We start from the raw sequence: 17,137 nt of genomic DNA on the forward strand, positions 1-17,137 counted from the left end.
GATTAAGTAGCATCCAGATTATAGAAATTGTAAGACTCACCGATCTTTTACTTATGATGTTCAATAAATTTGAACCAATTATAATGTTAGAAAGAGAGTGTCACACAGACTATTACTAGTATTTTTTTCAAGGTTTGATCAAGGGCAACTGTCTGAACAAATTGACCTGCCTTGTCCTCTATATTATATCTCTGCTTAAGTTGCGACTTGCGACGGTGACCCTTATAGTAGTATAATCGATTAATCATACACATTATCCTTGTCCAACTATTACTCGAAAAAAAAAAGGGTAGCAAATACACTTTTGATACTATTTGGGTCCAATTGCAAGTTGTTTGAGATGAAGATCCACTGACGGTTACATGCAGGATCTGTCTCGGTGGTTCAATCTTAACCAAGAGCAACCGCTACAAGCATACAAAAGGGATAAGAACCATTGGGGGGCAAAAATTGATTGTTTACTGAGCTATGAATATGATGAGCCATAACATAATATAACTTTATAGGATATGAGGGTGGACCATTCACAACCAAGTATATATCATGAATCTACAAATCTTGGATTAGATATCTGGACAATAGTTGTTTCCTGCTGTTCCTCATCTCCTTTAAGATCAACCGGATAAAATCGCAATACACTTGCATGATTCTAGTGGGCCTTAGCCAGATTGGCCAACTGTGTCTGTGCCCATGACCCCACCAACCCACATGCCCATCCCTTTACATTTCATGCTTGCCCTTTTCCCCCTCTATTAAACCCCCTTACTTTTGGGACAACAGAATAAAAGACACATCAAAGTTCAACTCTTGATACTTAATTTAACTGGTTTCATGCTTATGGAGGTTGCTGTGGAACTGGAAGATGACCTATTTTTTGCAGACTTGAGCAAGCAAATTTCTCAACTAATTATGGATGAAGATGAAGACCCCCTTCCTACTTGTCCTCCTGATTCTCTTCAGGTTTTTCACTACTTCCACTTGAATCTCCTCAAACACACCACACATGCATCTTTCTTTTTATTTAGGTTCTGTTTAGATGAATTTCTCGATAAATATTTATAAAAGAAGAAAATAAAAAATAAACACGAATTAAGATTCTCTCTTAACTTAAGTGTATAACTTATATACTTTGGAGAAATTAAAAGTTAACTGTGTAACTTTTATGGAAACATGGACTTAATTTTTTCTTATTACAATTACATATAGCATTTTTAACAGAGGTTTTACTCATTATGCATGTCCATGGTCATTTTATCTAATTTTCAGACTTTTCCTGGATCAATCTATCCTCCTCCACAGTCTGGTTTCCTCTACGAGCAGGCTTTGATAAGACAAAGCAAAGGGACAGGGGTGTTTATCCCCCAATCTACACAGCCTAGAAGGAAGCACAGGAAAGGAAGATCAAGCTCAAACGCTAAGTATCAAAAGCAGACTCAAGATACAAAAACGGTTTCTCAAGTTCCTATAACAAGTTCTTTCAAACCCAAAAATGGTTGAGGATATATATATTTTCCCACAAATTAAACTGCATAAGTTCTATTGATTAATTACTTTGCCAAGTTTAATTACTTACGGGTCTAATTCTTTAGTCTTTAGGCAATAATGTGTGGTTATATAGTTTGAAGGATTGATGTATAGGTCAATATGCGTTGACTAATGAAGTGGACAAATTAATGTACATAATTAAGTGGGGGATAACCCCTATCTTGTGAAATAGTTTTCGGAATTGCCATATATACTTGCTAGTCTTTATAGCAAGGTTTAGTCAAGGTCTTGTAACCCTTCACCGTGTGCACAAGCACAAGCGTGATTTATTGTTATCTGGTTTGATGAAATTATCTTAGTTTTCTATACTATTTCTTTCGAATTTTCTTTATGTTTCGCTGTGTGTGTGTGTGTGTGTCAAAACCAATGTGTTTGCTAACATGGCAATAACTCAGAAACATAATACGTTATGCTTATGACTAGATATTTATGTTTGTTCACTGTTTCCTTAGTCCTTACATTTTTTGGATTTAATTACATTTGTCAACCTTGTTCTTGACATATATAGATAAGCTGCGCCAGTTGCCTTAAAGATATTGGCAATTTGATGACCCAGAGAACATATTTATTGAATTTTTGCTGAGATAAAATACTATAGTCACTCGAGCGTTAAAACATATCGATCAAAAGCACTTTATACAAAAACAGAAGCTTTTGACGTGAAATAATAGAGTCACTATATGAACAAATATAAGTGAAGTTACTCGAATCTTGGTGGGTCATTCTTCTTAAAGCTGTTCAACTTTTTGGTTTTGTATTAGAAATTTATTCCTGAATATACGGCTAATAACGTGTGTAAAACCCTTTAATCATAAGTAACTCTGGTTAAATTTATCAATCTCGAAAATTTATCATGAGAATAAATTGTAAATAAAAGAGAAAATAAATGTGAGAGAGAAGAATAAAGTAACTTAAAAAGGATTGAAATTGAAACGACTAAAAGCGTAAATCAAAAGTGAATATATCTTTTTTTCATAGTAAAAAAAGAAGAAAAGAAAAGGCATCCAATGAGATAAAACTAAAATTCAATTAATTAATTTTAATCTTGACCATCTATTTAAATTTTATATATACAATATATCTAATAAAAAAATAAGAAATTAATCTTAGTTATATATATAAATAAATAATTAAAACCATTTTAATTAATTTTAATCTTTGTTAGTATTGTATTCTCATCTCTTCTACCTTGCATGCTTCCTGCATGTATTGTATACTTGATTGATCTCATCACCGGTAAAGCGGTGTAAATGATTGCAATTGCATACGTAAGTTTTGGGCCATGGCAATTTGCCTTTAGTCATCAAGTGTCAATCAATTATTCTATTCATGCCCCACTCTCGGCGTTATGATTTATTTGCTGCTGTTTATTGAGCTTCATTACATTATCCTTTCGCTAATCTTTTTTTTTTTTTTTTTATTGACGGCTTTCTCTAATCTATTTAAAGTTGGAATAAATCTAATTTTAATTTTCTAACAGTATTTTTTATTAATCTTTTAATTTATTATTTAAAAATATTAATTTATTATTTTTTTGTAAGATATTTGGAATTAATCTAATTTATTTTTTTTATTATATAAATTTCTGCAGTTAATTTGGTTTGTCTTCGATGTTAGACTAGTTTACTTCACGTGACTTGTAAGTGGTTATTAAATAATAATGCTTAGGTGAAGTAAGTTAATCTTAAGTTAGCCAAATTAATTGCAAAATGTAAATGTTGAAGTATAGAAGAAAGTTTTTAGTCTCATAAAAAATAAAGCAAATTATTAGACATGAAATCGTCCATATAATGAATTCTGTGCAATTGAGCAAGCAATCCTCAAGAAGAACATACCATACCATTTGGATGGAGGACATGGCCTGGCCAGTATAGAGATGGGCGAATATTTATAAATAAAAGCTGAATAGATACATGCCCAGCTTGCCAGCTAGTTACTATTTAAGCTAATAATCAAGTTTCAAAAACTTGGAGCAATGACTGATTATTATTTAATTGATAAGTCAGAAGAACCTTAATCATGCATGTATACTCAAATTCTTAATTAGACTGAATAACGAATCAGTTTTCTTTCCATTTTTGTTCAGACATTCTTTCATTTACTTTTATGAATTTTCTTTTCGTTTAGGTAGGCAGTTTTATTCCACCCCCCACGAACCATCATATAATAGTGTACAAGTTCTCACCTTTGATCGTGATCTCTATCACACACACATATGATGGTGATGACTATCAATCACACAAGCTTCTGAATTCCACCGCTTGGTCCCGTGAGTTTGAAACGTTGGCAGACCCTCTTTTACGTGGCATGCCATCACATTTGACTTGGCAGCCATTCCTTTCCTTGGAGACATTACTCATCCCTACAAAAGTACACGTCCACTCATCACAACAGCACGTAAATATATTCCAACTCAAAACGTGTATATATATATATATATATATATATATCCTCATACCATATACAATTGTAGCACCGATCGAAAAGTTTCCTTGACAATCTAATTCTGCAAAAATGGCAAGCAATAAGGAGTCTAAGTTCCCAGCACAGAGCCAGAAAACTCAGCCAGGAAAAGAACATGTAATGAATCCACTCCCACAAGCCACAAATCCTGATCACAAGGCCGCCAATAAACTCCAGGTATATTTTAGCAAACACATTATTATGATGGTTACTATTAGTGCAAGTCTTTGTAATGCATGTGAGGTTATACAGGGAAAGGTGGCGTTGGTGACAGGAGGTGACTCAGGAATTGGCAGAGCGGTTTGCCTGTGTTTCGCAAAAGAGGGTGCAACCGTGGCCTTTACATACGTAAAGGGCCATGAGGACAGGGATAAAGATGATACTCTGAAGATGCTGCTTGAAGCTAAGACAAGTGGTGCAGACAATCCATTGGCAATAGCAGCGGATATTGGCTTTGATGAGAACTGCAAACAGGTCATTGACCTTGTTGTCAAAGAATATGGCCGCCTTGATGTTCTGGTCAACAATGCAGCTGAGCAGCATTTGACAAACTCTGTTGAGGAAATCACACAACAGCAGCTTGAGAGAGTCTTCGGAACCAACATCTTTTCTCAGTTCTTTTTGGTCAAGTACATCCAAGATAACAATTTTTTATTTTTATTTTTTACATTAATTAGACTAGAGTGAAACATATTACATATCCTGACACAAATGAGTGCAGGCATGCTCTGAAGCACATGAAAGAAGGGAGCTGCATCATAAACTCTACTTCAGTTAATGCATACAATGGGAATCCAGAAGCGTTGGACTACACTGCTACCAAGGGAGCAATTGTGGCCTTCACCAGAGGTCTTTCTCAGCAGCTAGCGAGTAGGGGAATTAGGGTGAATGGTGTGGCACCTGGCCCAGTTTGGACGCCAATACAACCAGCTTCAAAGCCTGCTGAGATGATTCAGAACTTGGGGTGTGAGGTGCCAATGAACCGCGTGGCTCAGCCTTGTGAGATTGCACCATGTTATTTGTTCTTGGCAACTTGTCAGGACTCTTCCTACTTTACTGGCCAAGTCCTCCATCCAAATGGTATTCCTCTTTATGCCTTTTACATTAACAACTCTGTTCAACTTTGCTTACACATTTTTGGACTTGCTTGCAGGTGGGATGGTCGTCAACGCTTAAGCTATAGTGTGCCTTCACCTATTTCCTATTGAACTGGTTTTTCTAGCTTACCCCTCCTGAATAAGCAGTGTTACGTTCGGATGCATATTTTACGTTGAAATACATTGTGTTTGTAGCATATATGCCTTGAGATGAATAAACCTTTACGTGAGTTATTTATCTTCATTTGTCTTCTCACAACCGACAGAGACAATCTGCTAAGTAACTGCTCATATTCTTAGTCTTCTGAAGAAGCCATTACATTTACTTACATCATAAAGGGCACTAAACCAATCAATTGAAACAACAATATGTCGAGAAACAACATATCTACACCAATTCAAATTTAGATCGAGACTTATTCTGTCGTTTCACTTAAAATTAAATAATATTTATTTTATTTTATTGAATTCATATAATTCTTTCCTGTTTCAGCATAACAAGCTGAGTTCAAATTTGAAAAAAAAATTCATATAAAATTTACATCGAGTTTAAAGCCTAACGAATTTTATCAACTCGTCGACTTAAGTCAAACCAAGTTTAACTCGTCATGTCTAACTTGAGTCATTTTGGCCATCTCCAATGGAATTTCTTAGAATAAAAAATGGTTCTTTTCTTTTGTTGTTGGACATAGTAGGTTTCTTAAGTCTTAGATGACATGGTAGGATTCTTAAGTCTTAGTATGAGTTTCTTAAGAATAAAAATTAATTTTTCAGACACAAATTAATTTAATATACTAAGATACTAAAAGTAGGTATCTGTTGGCCACCGGAGATGTCCTTAACACGTTCATTTTCAGTCTTTCAAATTAAATTCAATACACAATCTTACGTTTTAATATTAAATAATTTTAAAAGTTTACATAAAACGGGCCGTCTGGAATCAAATGAAAACAGAGAGCATCTATATTATATCATTAAAATGTATAGCGACAAACATGTAAAGAACAAAGCAGAAGAAGAAAGGCTGGCTCAGTAAACTACTTAGAATTTCTACAACTTATTTGACCAAATGCAGGACGCATACCAACAGCCACGTTGGTTATTATCAAGTCGTCTCTTGCATTGCAGGCCTCTTCCTTAATTAGTGAGACAACACCATCCGAGCTAAGTCATCACAGCATCATGTCCACTCTGAAGAAAGCATCACATGAAAAAATATTAGCCTCTTTTAAACAAAAAAATCATTTAAGATTTCAAAATTAACCCCCAACTTCTCTTCGTTTCATTTCTATGGTACCCCTCCCTTCTTCCTATCTAAGAATTGTTTTTATACTTTTACTGTTTATCTTGTGTACATGATAATGGACTGTGCCAAAAACATGGCATATAATCAGTTAAATTTCAAGGATTAAATGTATGAAGTAAACCTGAACACATGAAGGAGGAATTTCTACTCCAACAGCAACCAAGCTAGAATCGAGTGAGGCAGCATTAGATGTAACATCAGCAACCAAAACTCCACTCTCCTCTTTATTAGGAAACTGCTCAACACCATTCTCTTGGACAGACTTCCCTTTTACAGGAATGAGAGGAGACGAGGACCGTTTCGAGGTGAGATCAAGGCGTTCAACCATCCTTGCAACACCAGCAATGCCTGCATTCATCTCACGCTGAACACCTTTACTCAGCTCTTTCACTGAGGCATTACGTGCAATCAACTTCTCTTTAAGACCACGAGTATTTTTTGAAATTGATTCCTTACATCTGTTACAATATTTCATATACATACATATTAGCACCAAGGGGATTCTGAACATCTAACCAGAGCATGCAAGAATCCATATGCACAAACACGTTTACCTGGCTGAAGCAGCAGAAAGTTTGGATTTGAAGGACTCAGGGAAGGAGAATATCTCAGAAGTGTTTAGTCTCCTTGCATTCTCCGGTGATGGCTGGCTATAAATAACTCTGAACGTGCAAAGGAAGACAATGAGAAATCAGTGAGTGAATGGGATTACTGGTTAGGGACAGCAAAAGCTTCCTGGTAAACAAATGAATGCACTCCTTAATACCTGGGTTTGCAAGGCATGTCACTCTCAGAAGAAGTATTTGTTGTAACCATGCCAACAGAGGAAAAAGCAGATGTTGAAGGCACACCAGAAGATGGTGAAGTTGTAAGTGTTGATTGCATCCCTGACGCATGCATAGAAGAGTTAAAAACAAGAACCTCTGAAGGACCTGCTCCAGGGGATCTCTGCCTTTCCCCTCTGCAGATATAACGAGCTCTACTTGCAGCAGAAACTAGGTGCTGCGTAAGTTGTTCATCAAAATCAGAATCATCCTGCGACAAAATAATTTGCCTCACATCAAACAGTGATCATATATTTTCCTCAAAAATCAATGAAATGACATTCACATCAACATAAACTCTACAAATAAATATTAACAAAACAAAACAGAACAACACTTTCAATTCCTAGGTATATCACTCACTTGGTCATTGTTAAGCCGATGAAGGGGACTACGAGAATCAGTGAATGCATGTGAATATACAGTTCTTGAACTTAAGCGTTTTTCAGCTTCCACTGCATTTAGAAGCTCTTGGCTACAAAAAGATGGGCGGTTGATTAAAAGTTAAAATACAAGGAGACTATCAAAAGGTGTGAGGAGAAAGAAGAATGGAGATTTCCAACAAAAAATAAATACCTGGCAGGGTCTTTCAAGATAAGTAACTGCCAACATATTGGGCATTCTTTGCTTCTCTGCGACCTTAAGGGGAGAAAAAGAAATTTTTAGATGAAAGCAAACAATTCACATCACTTTCCAAGGCTTCAAAAAACTAAAGTTAAAAGATCAAACAAACCACCTATTGAGGGATTAGGCTTACCATTCAAGAATACAGTGCAGATGATATTCATGTTTGCAACTGGTAATCTGGAGTTGAAAAAGAAACATGTCAATGTTTATCTTCAGATGTTTATACTACTACCTAAAGACTACAAAAACTTCCTTTTGGCATTCTACAGACTTAGACATGGGATGAGTGCTTACGAAGTTCAACACATGAAAACAAAAGGCATCTCCTAGATTTAAAAAGGTTAAACACTCAATCACAGGTTTAAACAACAAACTTAATCCTCAAACTCCCAACTAGATCAGGAAGTTAAACTAATTGGTGCAAGAATGAGATAAAATAACACACTGCAAATATGCACATTGTTTGTAAATTCATTTCTTGTTTCTTCAACATTTATCATTCCTTATGCTGGGTTAATAAGCACCATGGCATGGCAAAACAGATCCACATATCACATATGAATCTCAAAAGAGTAAAATAAAATAAAAACACACATTTTATTAAAGAAAAAGGACCCACTATATAAAATGTTAAGTAAAGTAAATATATATGAAATTCCCAACCATACCAATCTTTTAAACCTACAGATTAGTAACCCATCAGACACACAAACCTAAAACCAGATCATGTTTAAAACCCCCCAAAAAAAAATCGCACGAAGCAAACCTATGACTCAGTTCCATCTGATGAAAATTAAAAAAATGCAGAACCAATAAGCCCAGGGAACGGGATCATTCATGCAAGTTTGTAACTTTCGGACAAACCCAGATGCACAAAGTGACAATAGAACAATTTGATGTAATGAGTGAGGAAAAAAAAAGTTGCGGTGGATCATACGGTGGCAGGGTCATGGGTGCTGAATGGCTCTAGACATATGCTGCAGGCATCCTCGGAACTGTCGTCGAAAGCCGCAGAAGATGACGGAGTTGAAATGTGTGACATAGTTAGAGTTAGAGGTAAGGGAGAAGAAGAGGTGAAATTCGCCATAAGTAGCGGAGAACAGAAGAGAAGAAAATAAGGAAAAGAAGCGTGGAAAAGTAGAGAGAGCGAGCTAGAGAGTGTCAGAGTGTGTAAAAAGGTCAAAGACAATAAATGTGAAAAGAAGAGAAAGGCACAAAATGAGAACGTAGGAAAGTTCCCATTCAGACGGTTTGATTTTCATGGAATCTAATCGATTAACCTTTATAATAATTGTGTGTTGTCTTTTTACATTGACGGTGATAACTTATTATTATTATTATTATTTGATAGCATTTTAATTAGGGTCTTAACTTACTCATATTTATGATATTTTCATAAATTTTGATTATTTGAGTTAATTACGAGACTAATTATTTAATTGTCTAAATCAAGTATGAAATTAATTATTAGTGAGAACTTAGTCACAAAGTTTCTTATTCTTTTTTAAGATTTATTCTATTTAATACCAGTTATACCCATTGGATATTGACGTGAATAATTGATATAATTAATATTTTTATTAAAATAATAAGAAAGTGTTGGGAGAATTTATCAAATATGTGTAGGATTATGAATATAAAAATGATTATAAATGTAAAGATGAGAGTATATAGGAGAGTCTAAATCACTTTAAATAGATAAGTTGTTGTGTACAAAGGAGATCCAATTAAATTTTTTATATTTTCTTTTAATCCTATTGCGTGTTAACTTTTTTTTTTAATTTTATGGTATTTTTTCATCATTGTTCGTAAAGAGATGTTTTTTTTTCAACAAGAAAATTTATTAAATTTGTGTAGGATTATGAATATAGAAATGATGATAGATGTAAAGATGAGAGTATATAGGAGTCTAAATCATTTTAAATAGATAAGTTGTTGTGTATATATGAGATCCAATTAAATTTTTTATATTTTCTTTTAATCTTATTGTTGTGTTACCTTTTTTTTTATTTTATGGTATTCTTTCATCATTATTCGTAAAGAGATGTGTTTTTTTTTCAACAAGAAAATTAACTTTAAAAACAAAATTAAATATATATTTTTTAATTTTCATATGGCAAAATTTAAAATGTTAATTTCTCTTGAAGTTTTTACATATCCTAAAATTTGTTTTTAATACATTAAAGGGTTATTTGAATTACAATTTCAAGTAATTAATTTTAAGAGATTTGGTATTTTAAAAAAGTTTTTTTGGTGAAGTATAATCATTTTGAAAATAACATATGTTGAGTTACTGAGAGTAAAAATTAGAGTATCCTAACTTCTCACTTACAAAAAATGATAAATTTGTAACTCTTCACAAGAAGGAAAATTAAACATGGGCATTGTTACATGCAGACTACTAAATGAAAAGGAAATAAAAGAGAAAAATAAATGTTTGCTCAACGATTTCGAAATCAATCTTGTTGAAAACAAGGAAAAGAGTGATGAGTATCGAGGTAGAGGAGGTTGAAGAAGATCAAGTTTCACACTAAAAAGATTAGATAAATTGTCACATGGATTTTTTGCATTTGATCTTTATTGAAATAATGTTTATTGCACGTTGGACTAAGGTACGAAATTATTGATTTTCGCATCACAATTGAAAAATTATTTCTAAGTAGTTGTAACATGGCAACCATAAATACGATTGACTAAAATGATATGCGTGAACGGCAAAAAATAAGAACCAACTCAGAGACATGTATTTTGTTTGGATTGACCAAATCAATCTACAGATAAGAAGGGTGCATGCCGATCGAGACTTGGGTAGTTGTTTTGAAATAAAATAATAAGAAATTTTCATTTAATTTAAATGTGAGAAAATAAAAAAAACATGTTATTAATAATGTAAATTAAATTTTGTCTTAAATTAATTCATTTAAAAATAATTATAATATTAAAAACACGTGTTATCAACCTACTTCACACTTTTAAATAATAAAAAAAACAAAGGGAATGGACCTGGTTTGTCTAAGCAACTTCCACCATTCCATTGTTGAAAATCAAATGCACGAACCACCGTCCAAGATTGAACCAAAGTCATCCTCAGACTATCCCTGAAGATCAAATGAGCTCACATTTGAAGTTTCTATCAACGATTTTTCCTGAATATATAATTTTTAACTCATTTAAAAGTTATTTAACCTACTTTAATTAACAAGTCATTAATCTGAGTGATATTAAAATCAATTTTCTTTAAAAAAATATCGATTTAAGTCTTGTAGATAAAAAAATATATAATAAGAGAGAAGCCTCCACAAAAGGTGGACCAATTAGGTTTTCCAATAAGATTCATCATCAGCAAAGCTTATAAATACTAATGTGAATCAAAGAAAAAACCTTCACTAAAAAATAAACTAATTTCAAAGGGGACCAAGTCAGGTGGGTCTTTACTGGAAGCGACTCGTTGCAGGCCGGAGGCCCACGCAAAAATAAGAGCAGCCCAGCCCATTTTGATATTTTTGGGATCAACTGTCCTAATATTGGTAGTTTGGGATAGGGGCGCTCATCATCATCAACAAGACATGGAGAGCAACACACTCTCACTGTTGTCGCCTCTTGCTACTTTGCGCGTTCTTTCATCTGAAAAGTTAGCTCCTACTAACTGTTACATCCTTCGTTCATACAACCATTTTCTCAAACACTTTTCCTCCTCCACCACTAACCTCAAGCTCGGAACTCCACAGGCCATTCTAAATACTTCTCCTATAGCCCCTTCAGAGGTCACCACTCCCACTCTCAGAGAATTATGCCAATCGCATGTTCCCGAACATATACTGCAAAGGCAAATCCAAAACCTCTCACTCCTCTTTTTTCTCTCCTAAGCTGCATTGCTTTGTGCTCAGAATTTGATAAATATGTTTCTTTCAGGATGGAAGAGATTGGTTATGTAATGCCTACAGATATCCAGAGGGAAGCACTGCCTTACCTTTTTTCCGGGCTTGACTGCATACTTCATGCTCAGGTTATTTTTATTTTGCACCTTTGTGTTTGTTTTATTTTTTATTTACTTCAAGTTCTTATTTCTTATTTAGACAGGTTCTGGGAAGACACTCACATACCTGCTTTTGATCCATTCCATCATCAATGCTGCAAAATCTTCCGTGCAAGCCCTAGTTCTGGTACCCACCCGGGAACTTGGCATGCAAGTAAGAATGTTTATGAGTTATTATGTATGATGTCATAGTAGGCAGTAGCATGTTGATTATCGTTAGTGCAACTTGTTAGGGTAATTCCTTGCAAAGGGTAACTACTGAGTGCCAAAATAATTTGATGACAAGGTCACCAAGGTTGCTAGGACATTGGCTGCAAAGCCAACTGGAGTTGATGGGGAGCAGAAGTCATGTTCCATCATGGCTCTGCTAGATGGAGGAACACTGAAAAGACACAAGACTTGGTTAAAGGTAGAACCCTTTCGTCTTGTTTCTTCAATGAGTTTTACTGTATTGTTTTTTTAACCAAATACATTTGGTGACTGACACATGGTTGCTCGCTGCAATTTTTGAATTCTACTTAACACTACAGGATATCCTTTCTTTTAATCTTTATGGAATTATTTGAGAGATAATGAATTTTCTTCTTGATTCTCATATTTTTCTACTAGTCTGATTAAGTTTTATTTACCCTTCTTTACAATATCTAATTATCTACTGTTGATGCAATTCATTCATACTCTAATTTCTTACTTTCTTATATTCTATTTTTTGGCAGCCACAAATATTTATGTATGCATAAAACTTTGAATTGTAGATACTCAGATGCCAATTAATTTTTGGGTTCTGAAATTTTGGTATATGACTACTAAAAATTATTCAACAGCTGAAAGTTAATTGAATTTGTTAAGCAGTTGTGATTTTTAAGAAACAGTTATTTAACGAGAGTAGTTGTTATCTAATCTTGTAGATGTGGCCAATTGGCCAGAACGAGAACCTATGCTCTTATGGATATTTTAAATCTTCTATTGACTCGCCTGTTTGGCCCAACAAATAAACTCTGAAACATACTAAAGTTTGTGAAATAGATCACATTCTCTATATGTTTATAGTACAAATGGTTAGTGGATGGGGGTGATGGGCATCACAGATTAGGCACCAATGATTAATTTCTTGTGTTTTGTTTGTATTTTTTTATACTTTAGACCTTTGTAGGGATTTGGTTTGATGTAGTCCTTAATTCTTATATATTGTAACGTAGACTATTTTATGCTTTGAATAATATAAATTTGTAATAACGGAAGTGTTTATTTGATCTTATGGACGTTGCTTATGACTTTCCTATAAGCTCTGTTTAATCTATTTTAATAAGCTTCACGGAAAAGCTTGTCAAAATAAGCTCTTTTTAGTCTATTTCAGTAAGCTTTAGTTTATGAATAAACTCTCGTCTGATAAAAGCTTATTGAATAAATTCTTCATTAAGCTGTTTTCCCAAATGCATCCCAAACCTATTACATATATGACATGATAATGACATTTCATTGATTTTTATATTCTCTTGAACTAGTCACTGGCATCTTTAAGTTGTATAGAGAAGACCCTTTTCCTGCTCATTTTGCTTTCTCAAATTTCAGGCAGAGCCTCCAACAATAGTGGTTGCAACAGTTGGGAGTTTATGCCAAATGCTTGAAAGACATTTTTTTTCACTTGAAACTGTGCGGGTGCTGATTGTTGATGAGGTAAATGTTTTAATCTTTAAAATTTAAATCAGTTAGTCTTTATGCATTTTTCAGTAAAATGTGAAAGCAAATTTCCAGAGTTGTCTTGTTTTCGTCATCTCCGTGTGTTTTAAAAGTCAAAACGTATGACTGAACCACCATCCAGCTATAATTGCTTTGAAAAAGTTATGTGGTTCAGGGCTCTGGCAAGCGAAATATATTATAGTTAGTTTAAAAGTGTTTTTTTTAGAATATTAGATTTCATTATTTTTGTTTCCACATTTTCACAAGTGGAAAACAGCATTCACACCTTTAGGGAATTACAAATTGTGAAATATGAAAATTACAAGACCTGGAATTATATAAGCCCTGCCAGCTTCTATTTTTCTTTTTGCCCCTCAGCAACTTCATAAATATTTATTTCTTATTTTTTTTTATATTATTATCTGTTTAGGTTGACTGCATTTTCAATTCTTCAAAGCAAGTGAGTTCTCTTCGAAAGATTTTGACTTCATATTCATCTTGCAATAACCGTCAGACAGTCTTTGCCAGTGCATCTATACCACAGCACAACCGATTTATTCATGATTCTGTGCAGCAGAAATGGACAAAGGTATGCTGATCTGATTATATGTTTGTCTTTGAGGTACCTTAAACTTTCTGTCTGACTTCTTTATTTGTTTTCCAGAGAGACGTGGTACATATTCATGTCAGTGCAGTGGAGCCTATGCCATCTCGCCTATATCATAGATTTGTAGTAAGGAATATTGATTATTGAAGAAACCTTGTGTATTTCTAATTTTCTACCATGTCAAAATTGATGTCTTTCTCTTTTAATGCTTTGTTTGCCTGCCACTCTTAGACCTTGGGAAGATGTATATAGAATTGTTTAAACTTCAATTGCATCGTTTTGGAAGTCACTTGTTTATTAAAGACATATCTTTGGTATTAGCTAATTTTTTTTAATGCTATTTCAATCATCAGATATGTGATACCAAAAGAAAATTACATACCCTGTTATCCTTGATACAATCTGATGCACCTGAGTCTGGCATTATATTTGTTGCTGAGCAGGTATGCATAGAACTTGCTTCTCCTCCTTCAATTAGTTATGCAATAATCGTTTTGCATCAATTGGATAATGCAATCAGTAGATCATGCCCTGGGAGTGGATGGAATTAACTTTAAAGTTTAAACATTTTACATTAGTGCATGACTTACTTTCCTTTACAATTTTTCAGAGCATTAGTCCCAGACATGAGAAGCAGTTATAAAGTGCATAATTAACATTCACTGATAAAATAATTCTGTCTGGTCTTGCATAACTATTATCCAATGCATACTTAACACGATGAATCTTTCCTATGTTGTATTGCTATTTTGTGCTGGTACTGTTGGATTAGTTATTTCTATTTTATCACTTTTGCCTGCATAACCATTTGAAATCTATACTCAAGTATTTGTGATTGTCATTAGTGCTTGAGCTGTTGAATAGTTTCTTGGATCAAGATCCTCTAAATTACAAGGTGCACTTTAGAGAGTAATTGCATTGCTGATGATCATTGATTGAAATTTTGCTTAATTATTGACAAAATACATGCACATGGATAACAGACTATAGATTTAGTAAGACTATATTTTCTCATGACAGGTTATTGCTTGCATTTTAGAGGATATAAATCCTTATTTTTTTATGATCATTTTCCTGAAACACTGCTTAAAATCCATATTCATAGGACTTGGTTGTTTGTATTGATCATTACTTGGCAGTCGGTGCCCTTCAAATGATTAGCCCATATATCTGGATTTAATGTCTGTTTGACTCAGTCAATGTATGTGAAATGTTATATATCATCTAATATTACATATTCTGTTTTGCAGTCTGAGAAGTCAAAAAAGGCTGGAAAGGCTCCATCAACATCCCTTCTGATTGATTTTTTGAAGACATCATACCAAGGTGATTTAGATATCCTCCTCCTTGAAGACAAAATGAATTTCAATTCACGAGCAGCTTCCCTGTTGGTAAGTGCCATTCAGTGGATTGATATTAGGAGGTTTCTTTGGTGACCCCCTAATTATCAGTCCTCCGTGCATTATGATCACTGTTTCTGCATCTAAATTCATTATAACTGTCATCCTTCAGTCTAACTCGTAGCTAGGTTCGAAATAAGTTTTGATTAACCAGTCAAACTCTTGTTCTGATAACCAAATTGTACTGGTTGGTCATACTGGATTAACTGGGAACCAGCAAGTATATTGGTCTAGATAACACAGTCAATATTTTAATAAAACCTTGGCATGAAATACTAGCAACACATTCTCCTTTCCTATTTAATGAAATTCATGTGAGTCCTACTAATATGTGTCTCTCATTCTCTCCATTTGGTGGTTCCCATTCCCAAACCTCTGGGACCCTCATGAATGTCAACTAATAGAAAAGAGGGTTGAAAACGGTGTTAGAATGTGTTTGTACCACTCTTCAACCTTGAAATCACTGCCTTGATCACCAGTGGGAAGAATTTATGATGAGTAATGGCTGATGATTATGACATTGATCACCAGTGGGAAAAATTTAGTGGAAGAGTTACCCCAGTCCTTTGCCTAAAATGTGCTAGATTTTTAATTCTTAATTTGACTGCTATTGTTGTGGAATTAAACCTTCTGATCAAAATTCTTAAGCCAGTACACTATCGTATGGCAGAAGTATGCTTGTTTGGACTTTGGAGACTAGTCTGTAGCATTGATTGTGAGTAAATGGCAAGTTAAGATTAAGGGGGAAATGGGTGGTAACATTTTGCTGTCTCTTTGATTCAGGAGGTTAGAAAAGGAGGTGGCTATCTTCTTGTGGCAACAGATATAGCTGCTAGGGGATTTGACCTTCCAGAAATGTCTCACATTTACAATTTTGATCTACCAAGGACTGCCATAGATTATCTTCATCGAGCAGGGCGAACTTGTAGAAAACCCTTTTCTGACATCAATTGTACTGTTACCAGCATTATAGTTCCAGATGAGCGATTTGTTCTGCAGAGATATGAAAATGAGTTGATGTTTAACTGTGAAGAGCTTGTTCCATAAACCTTGGCTAAACATTCACATATTTTAATCTGATCGACTATAATATAATGTGCCTCCGACTGACTCTATTTTCATAGTTACCTCATCTTTAAAATTGTTTTATATTCTGGATGATCTTCATCATGTTGACACCGATATAATATTAAAATATCAACAAGCTTCTAAAGAAAAGCAAAAATTCCGGAGTATACCAAGATGGATTGGGCGTGGAATTCCAGCCTCACTCTTAAGGAGAGAATTGAACTTTTAGAAAAGATAATTGTTAAAAGTATTTTTAGGATATGTTTGGAAGTGAGATTTTGGAGGGAAGGAGAAAGGAGGACCAAAGGTTTATTTTTAAATTAAGAGTTATGTTATGTATATAAAAATAAAGAAAGAAACTAGGACATTACACTTTGGAATGTGATTTATGGAAGAGTGATTTTGCTAAGACCGAAAAGAATGGGAAAACAAAATCTTCCTTTGTTTGGTCGTTTGTTGTTTGTAGGCAATGGAAGAAATTGTA

At 34.1% G+C, this 17,137-nt stretch overlaps 4 protein-coding genes across 6 annotated transcripts; 3 read left to right on the forward strand and 1 right to left on the reverse strand.

The window, feature by feature from the left end:
* The first annotated feature begins 551 nt into the window (after positions 1-551).
* On the forward strand, positions 552-1,856 carry LOC114420147. Its single transcript, XM_028386022.1, has 2 exons — positions 552-960; positions 1,267-1,856. Exons 1-2 carry the CDS (start codon positions 832-834, stop codon positions 1,495-1,497), a joined length of 360 nt encoding a protein of 119 aa, XP_028241823.1. The 5' UTR covers positions 552-831; the 3' UTR covers positions 1,498-1,856.
* A 2,138-nt stretch (positions 1,857-3,994) lies between these two features.
* Positions 3,995-5,349, forward strand: LOC114420149 (NADPH-dependent aldehyde reductase 1, chloroplastic-like). Its single transcript, XM_028386024.1, has 4 exons — positions 3,995-4,185; positions 4,261-4,637; positions 4,730-5,088; positions 5,162-5,349. Exons 1-4 carry the CDS (start codon positions 4,060-4,062, stop codon positions 5,182-5,184), a joined length of 885 nt encoding a protein of 294 aa, XP_028241825.1. The 5' UTR covers positions 3,995-4,059; the 3' UTR covers positions 5,185-5,349.
* A 691-nt stretch (positions 5,350-6,040) lies between these two features.
* LOC114420148 (E3 ubiquitin-protein ligase RHF1A-like) lies at positions 6,041-9,091 on the reverse strand. Its single transcript, XM_028386023.1, has 8 exons — positions 8,800-9,091; positions 7,993-8,039; positions 7,812-7,874; positions 7,599-7,710; positions 7,178-7,446; positions 6,966-7,073; positions 6,533-6,869; positions 6,041-6,296 (listed from the first exon to the last, which is right to left on the reverse strand). The coding sequence occupies exons 1-8, from the start codon at positions 8,947-8,949 to the stop codon at positions 6,270-6,272; spliced, it is 1,113 nt and encodes a 370-aa protein (XP_028241824.1). The 5' UTR covers positions 8,950-9,091; the 3' UTR covers positions 6,041-6,269.
* Positions 9,092-11,399: 2,308 nt separating this feature from the next.
* LOC114420152 (DEAD-box ATP-dependent RNA helicase 58, chloroplastic) lies at positions 11,400-16,712 on the forward strand. Of its 3 annotated transcripts, XM_028386027.1 has the most exons (10): positions 11,400-11,688; positions 11,775-11,868; positions 11,939-12,052; positions 12,185-12,307; positions 13,471-13,575; positions 14,009-14,167; positions 14,243-14,311; positions 14,539-14,628; positions 15,436-15,576; positions 16,369-16,712. In XM_028386027.1, the coding sequence occupies exons 1-10, from the start codon at positions 11,429-11,431 to the stop codon at positions 16,630-16,632; spliced, it is 1,419 nt and encodes a 472-aa protein (XP_028241828.1). In that variant the 5' UTR covers positions 11,400-11,428; the 3' UTR covers positions 16,633-16,712. The 3 variants fall into 3 exon arrangements, with proteins under 3 accessions (XP_028241828.1, XP_028241829.1, XP_028241830.1); XM_028386028.1 differs by lacking the exon at positions 14,539-14,628; XM_028386029.1 differs by lacking the exon at positions 11,400-11,688 and having other exon boundaries at positions 11,773-11,868; positions 11,943-12,052.
* Positions 16,713-17,137: the final 425 nt, after the last annotated feature.

This window comes from Glycine soja, chromosome 7 (assembly GCF_004193775.1).
Source record: "Glycine soja cultivar W05 chromosome 7, ASM419377v2, whole genome shotgun sequence".
Lineage (NCBI taxonomy): Eukaryota > Viridiplantae > Streptophyta > Magnoliopsida > Fabales > Fabaceae > Glycine > Glycine soja.

What these genes read in the sequence shown, in the direction of transcription:
- LOC114420148 (XM_028386023.1), bottom strand. Translation starts at nt 8,949, where the DNA reads ATGGCGAATTTCACCTCTTCTTCTCCCTTACCTCTAACTCTAACTATG. An exon ending in GCACCCATGACCCTGCCACC is followed by an intron (nt 8,040 to 8,799) that starts GTATGATCCACC and finishes TTTCAACTCCAG; the next exon opens with ATTACCAGTTGCAAACATGA. An exon ending in CTGCACTGTATTCTTGAATG is followed by an intron (nt 7,875 to 7,992) that starts GTAAGCCTAATC and finishes TCTCCCCTTAAG; the next exon opens with GTCGCAGAGAAGCAAAGAAT.
- LOC114420149 (XM_028386024.1), top strand. Translation starts at nt 4,060, where the DNA reads ATGGCAAGCAATAAGGAGTCTAAGTTCCCAGCACAGAGCCAGAAAACT. An exon ending in AGGCCGCCAATAAACTCCAG is followed by an intron (nt 4,186 to 4,260) that starts GTATATTTTAGC and finishes GAGGTTATACAG; the next exon opens with GGAAAGGTGGCGTTGGTGAC. An exon ending in CCAAGTCCTCCATCCAAATG is followed by an intron (nt 5,089 to 5,161) that starts GTATTCCTCTTT and finishes ACTTGCTTGCAG; the next exon opens with GTGGGATGGTCGTCAACGCT.
- LOC114420147 (XM_028386022.1), top strand. Translation starts at nt 832, where the DNA reads ATGCTTATGGAGGTTGCTGTGGAACTGGAAGATGACCTATTTTTTGCA. An exon ending in GTCCTCCTGATTCTCTTCAG is followed by an intron (nt 961 to 1,266) that starts GTTTTTCACTAC and finishes TCTAATTTTCAG; the next exon opens with ACTTTTCCTGGATCAATCTA.
- LOC114420152 (XM_028386027.1), top strand. Translation starts at nt 11,429, where the DNA reads ATGGAGAGCAACACACTCTCACTGTTGTCGCCTCTTGCTACTTTGCGC. An exon ending in GGGTGCTGATTGTTGATGAG is followed by an intron (nt 13,576 to 14,008) that starts GTAAATGTTTTA and finishes TTATCTGTTTAG; the next exon opens with GTTGACTGCATTTTCAATTC. An exon ending in GCCTATATCATAGATTTGTA is followed by an intron (nt 14,312 to 14,538) that starts GTAAGGAATATT and finishes TTCAATCATCAG; the next exon opens with ATATGTGATACCAAAAGAAA.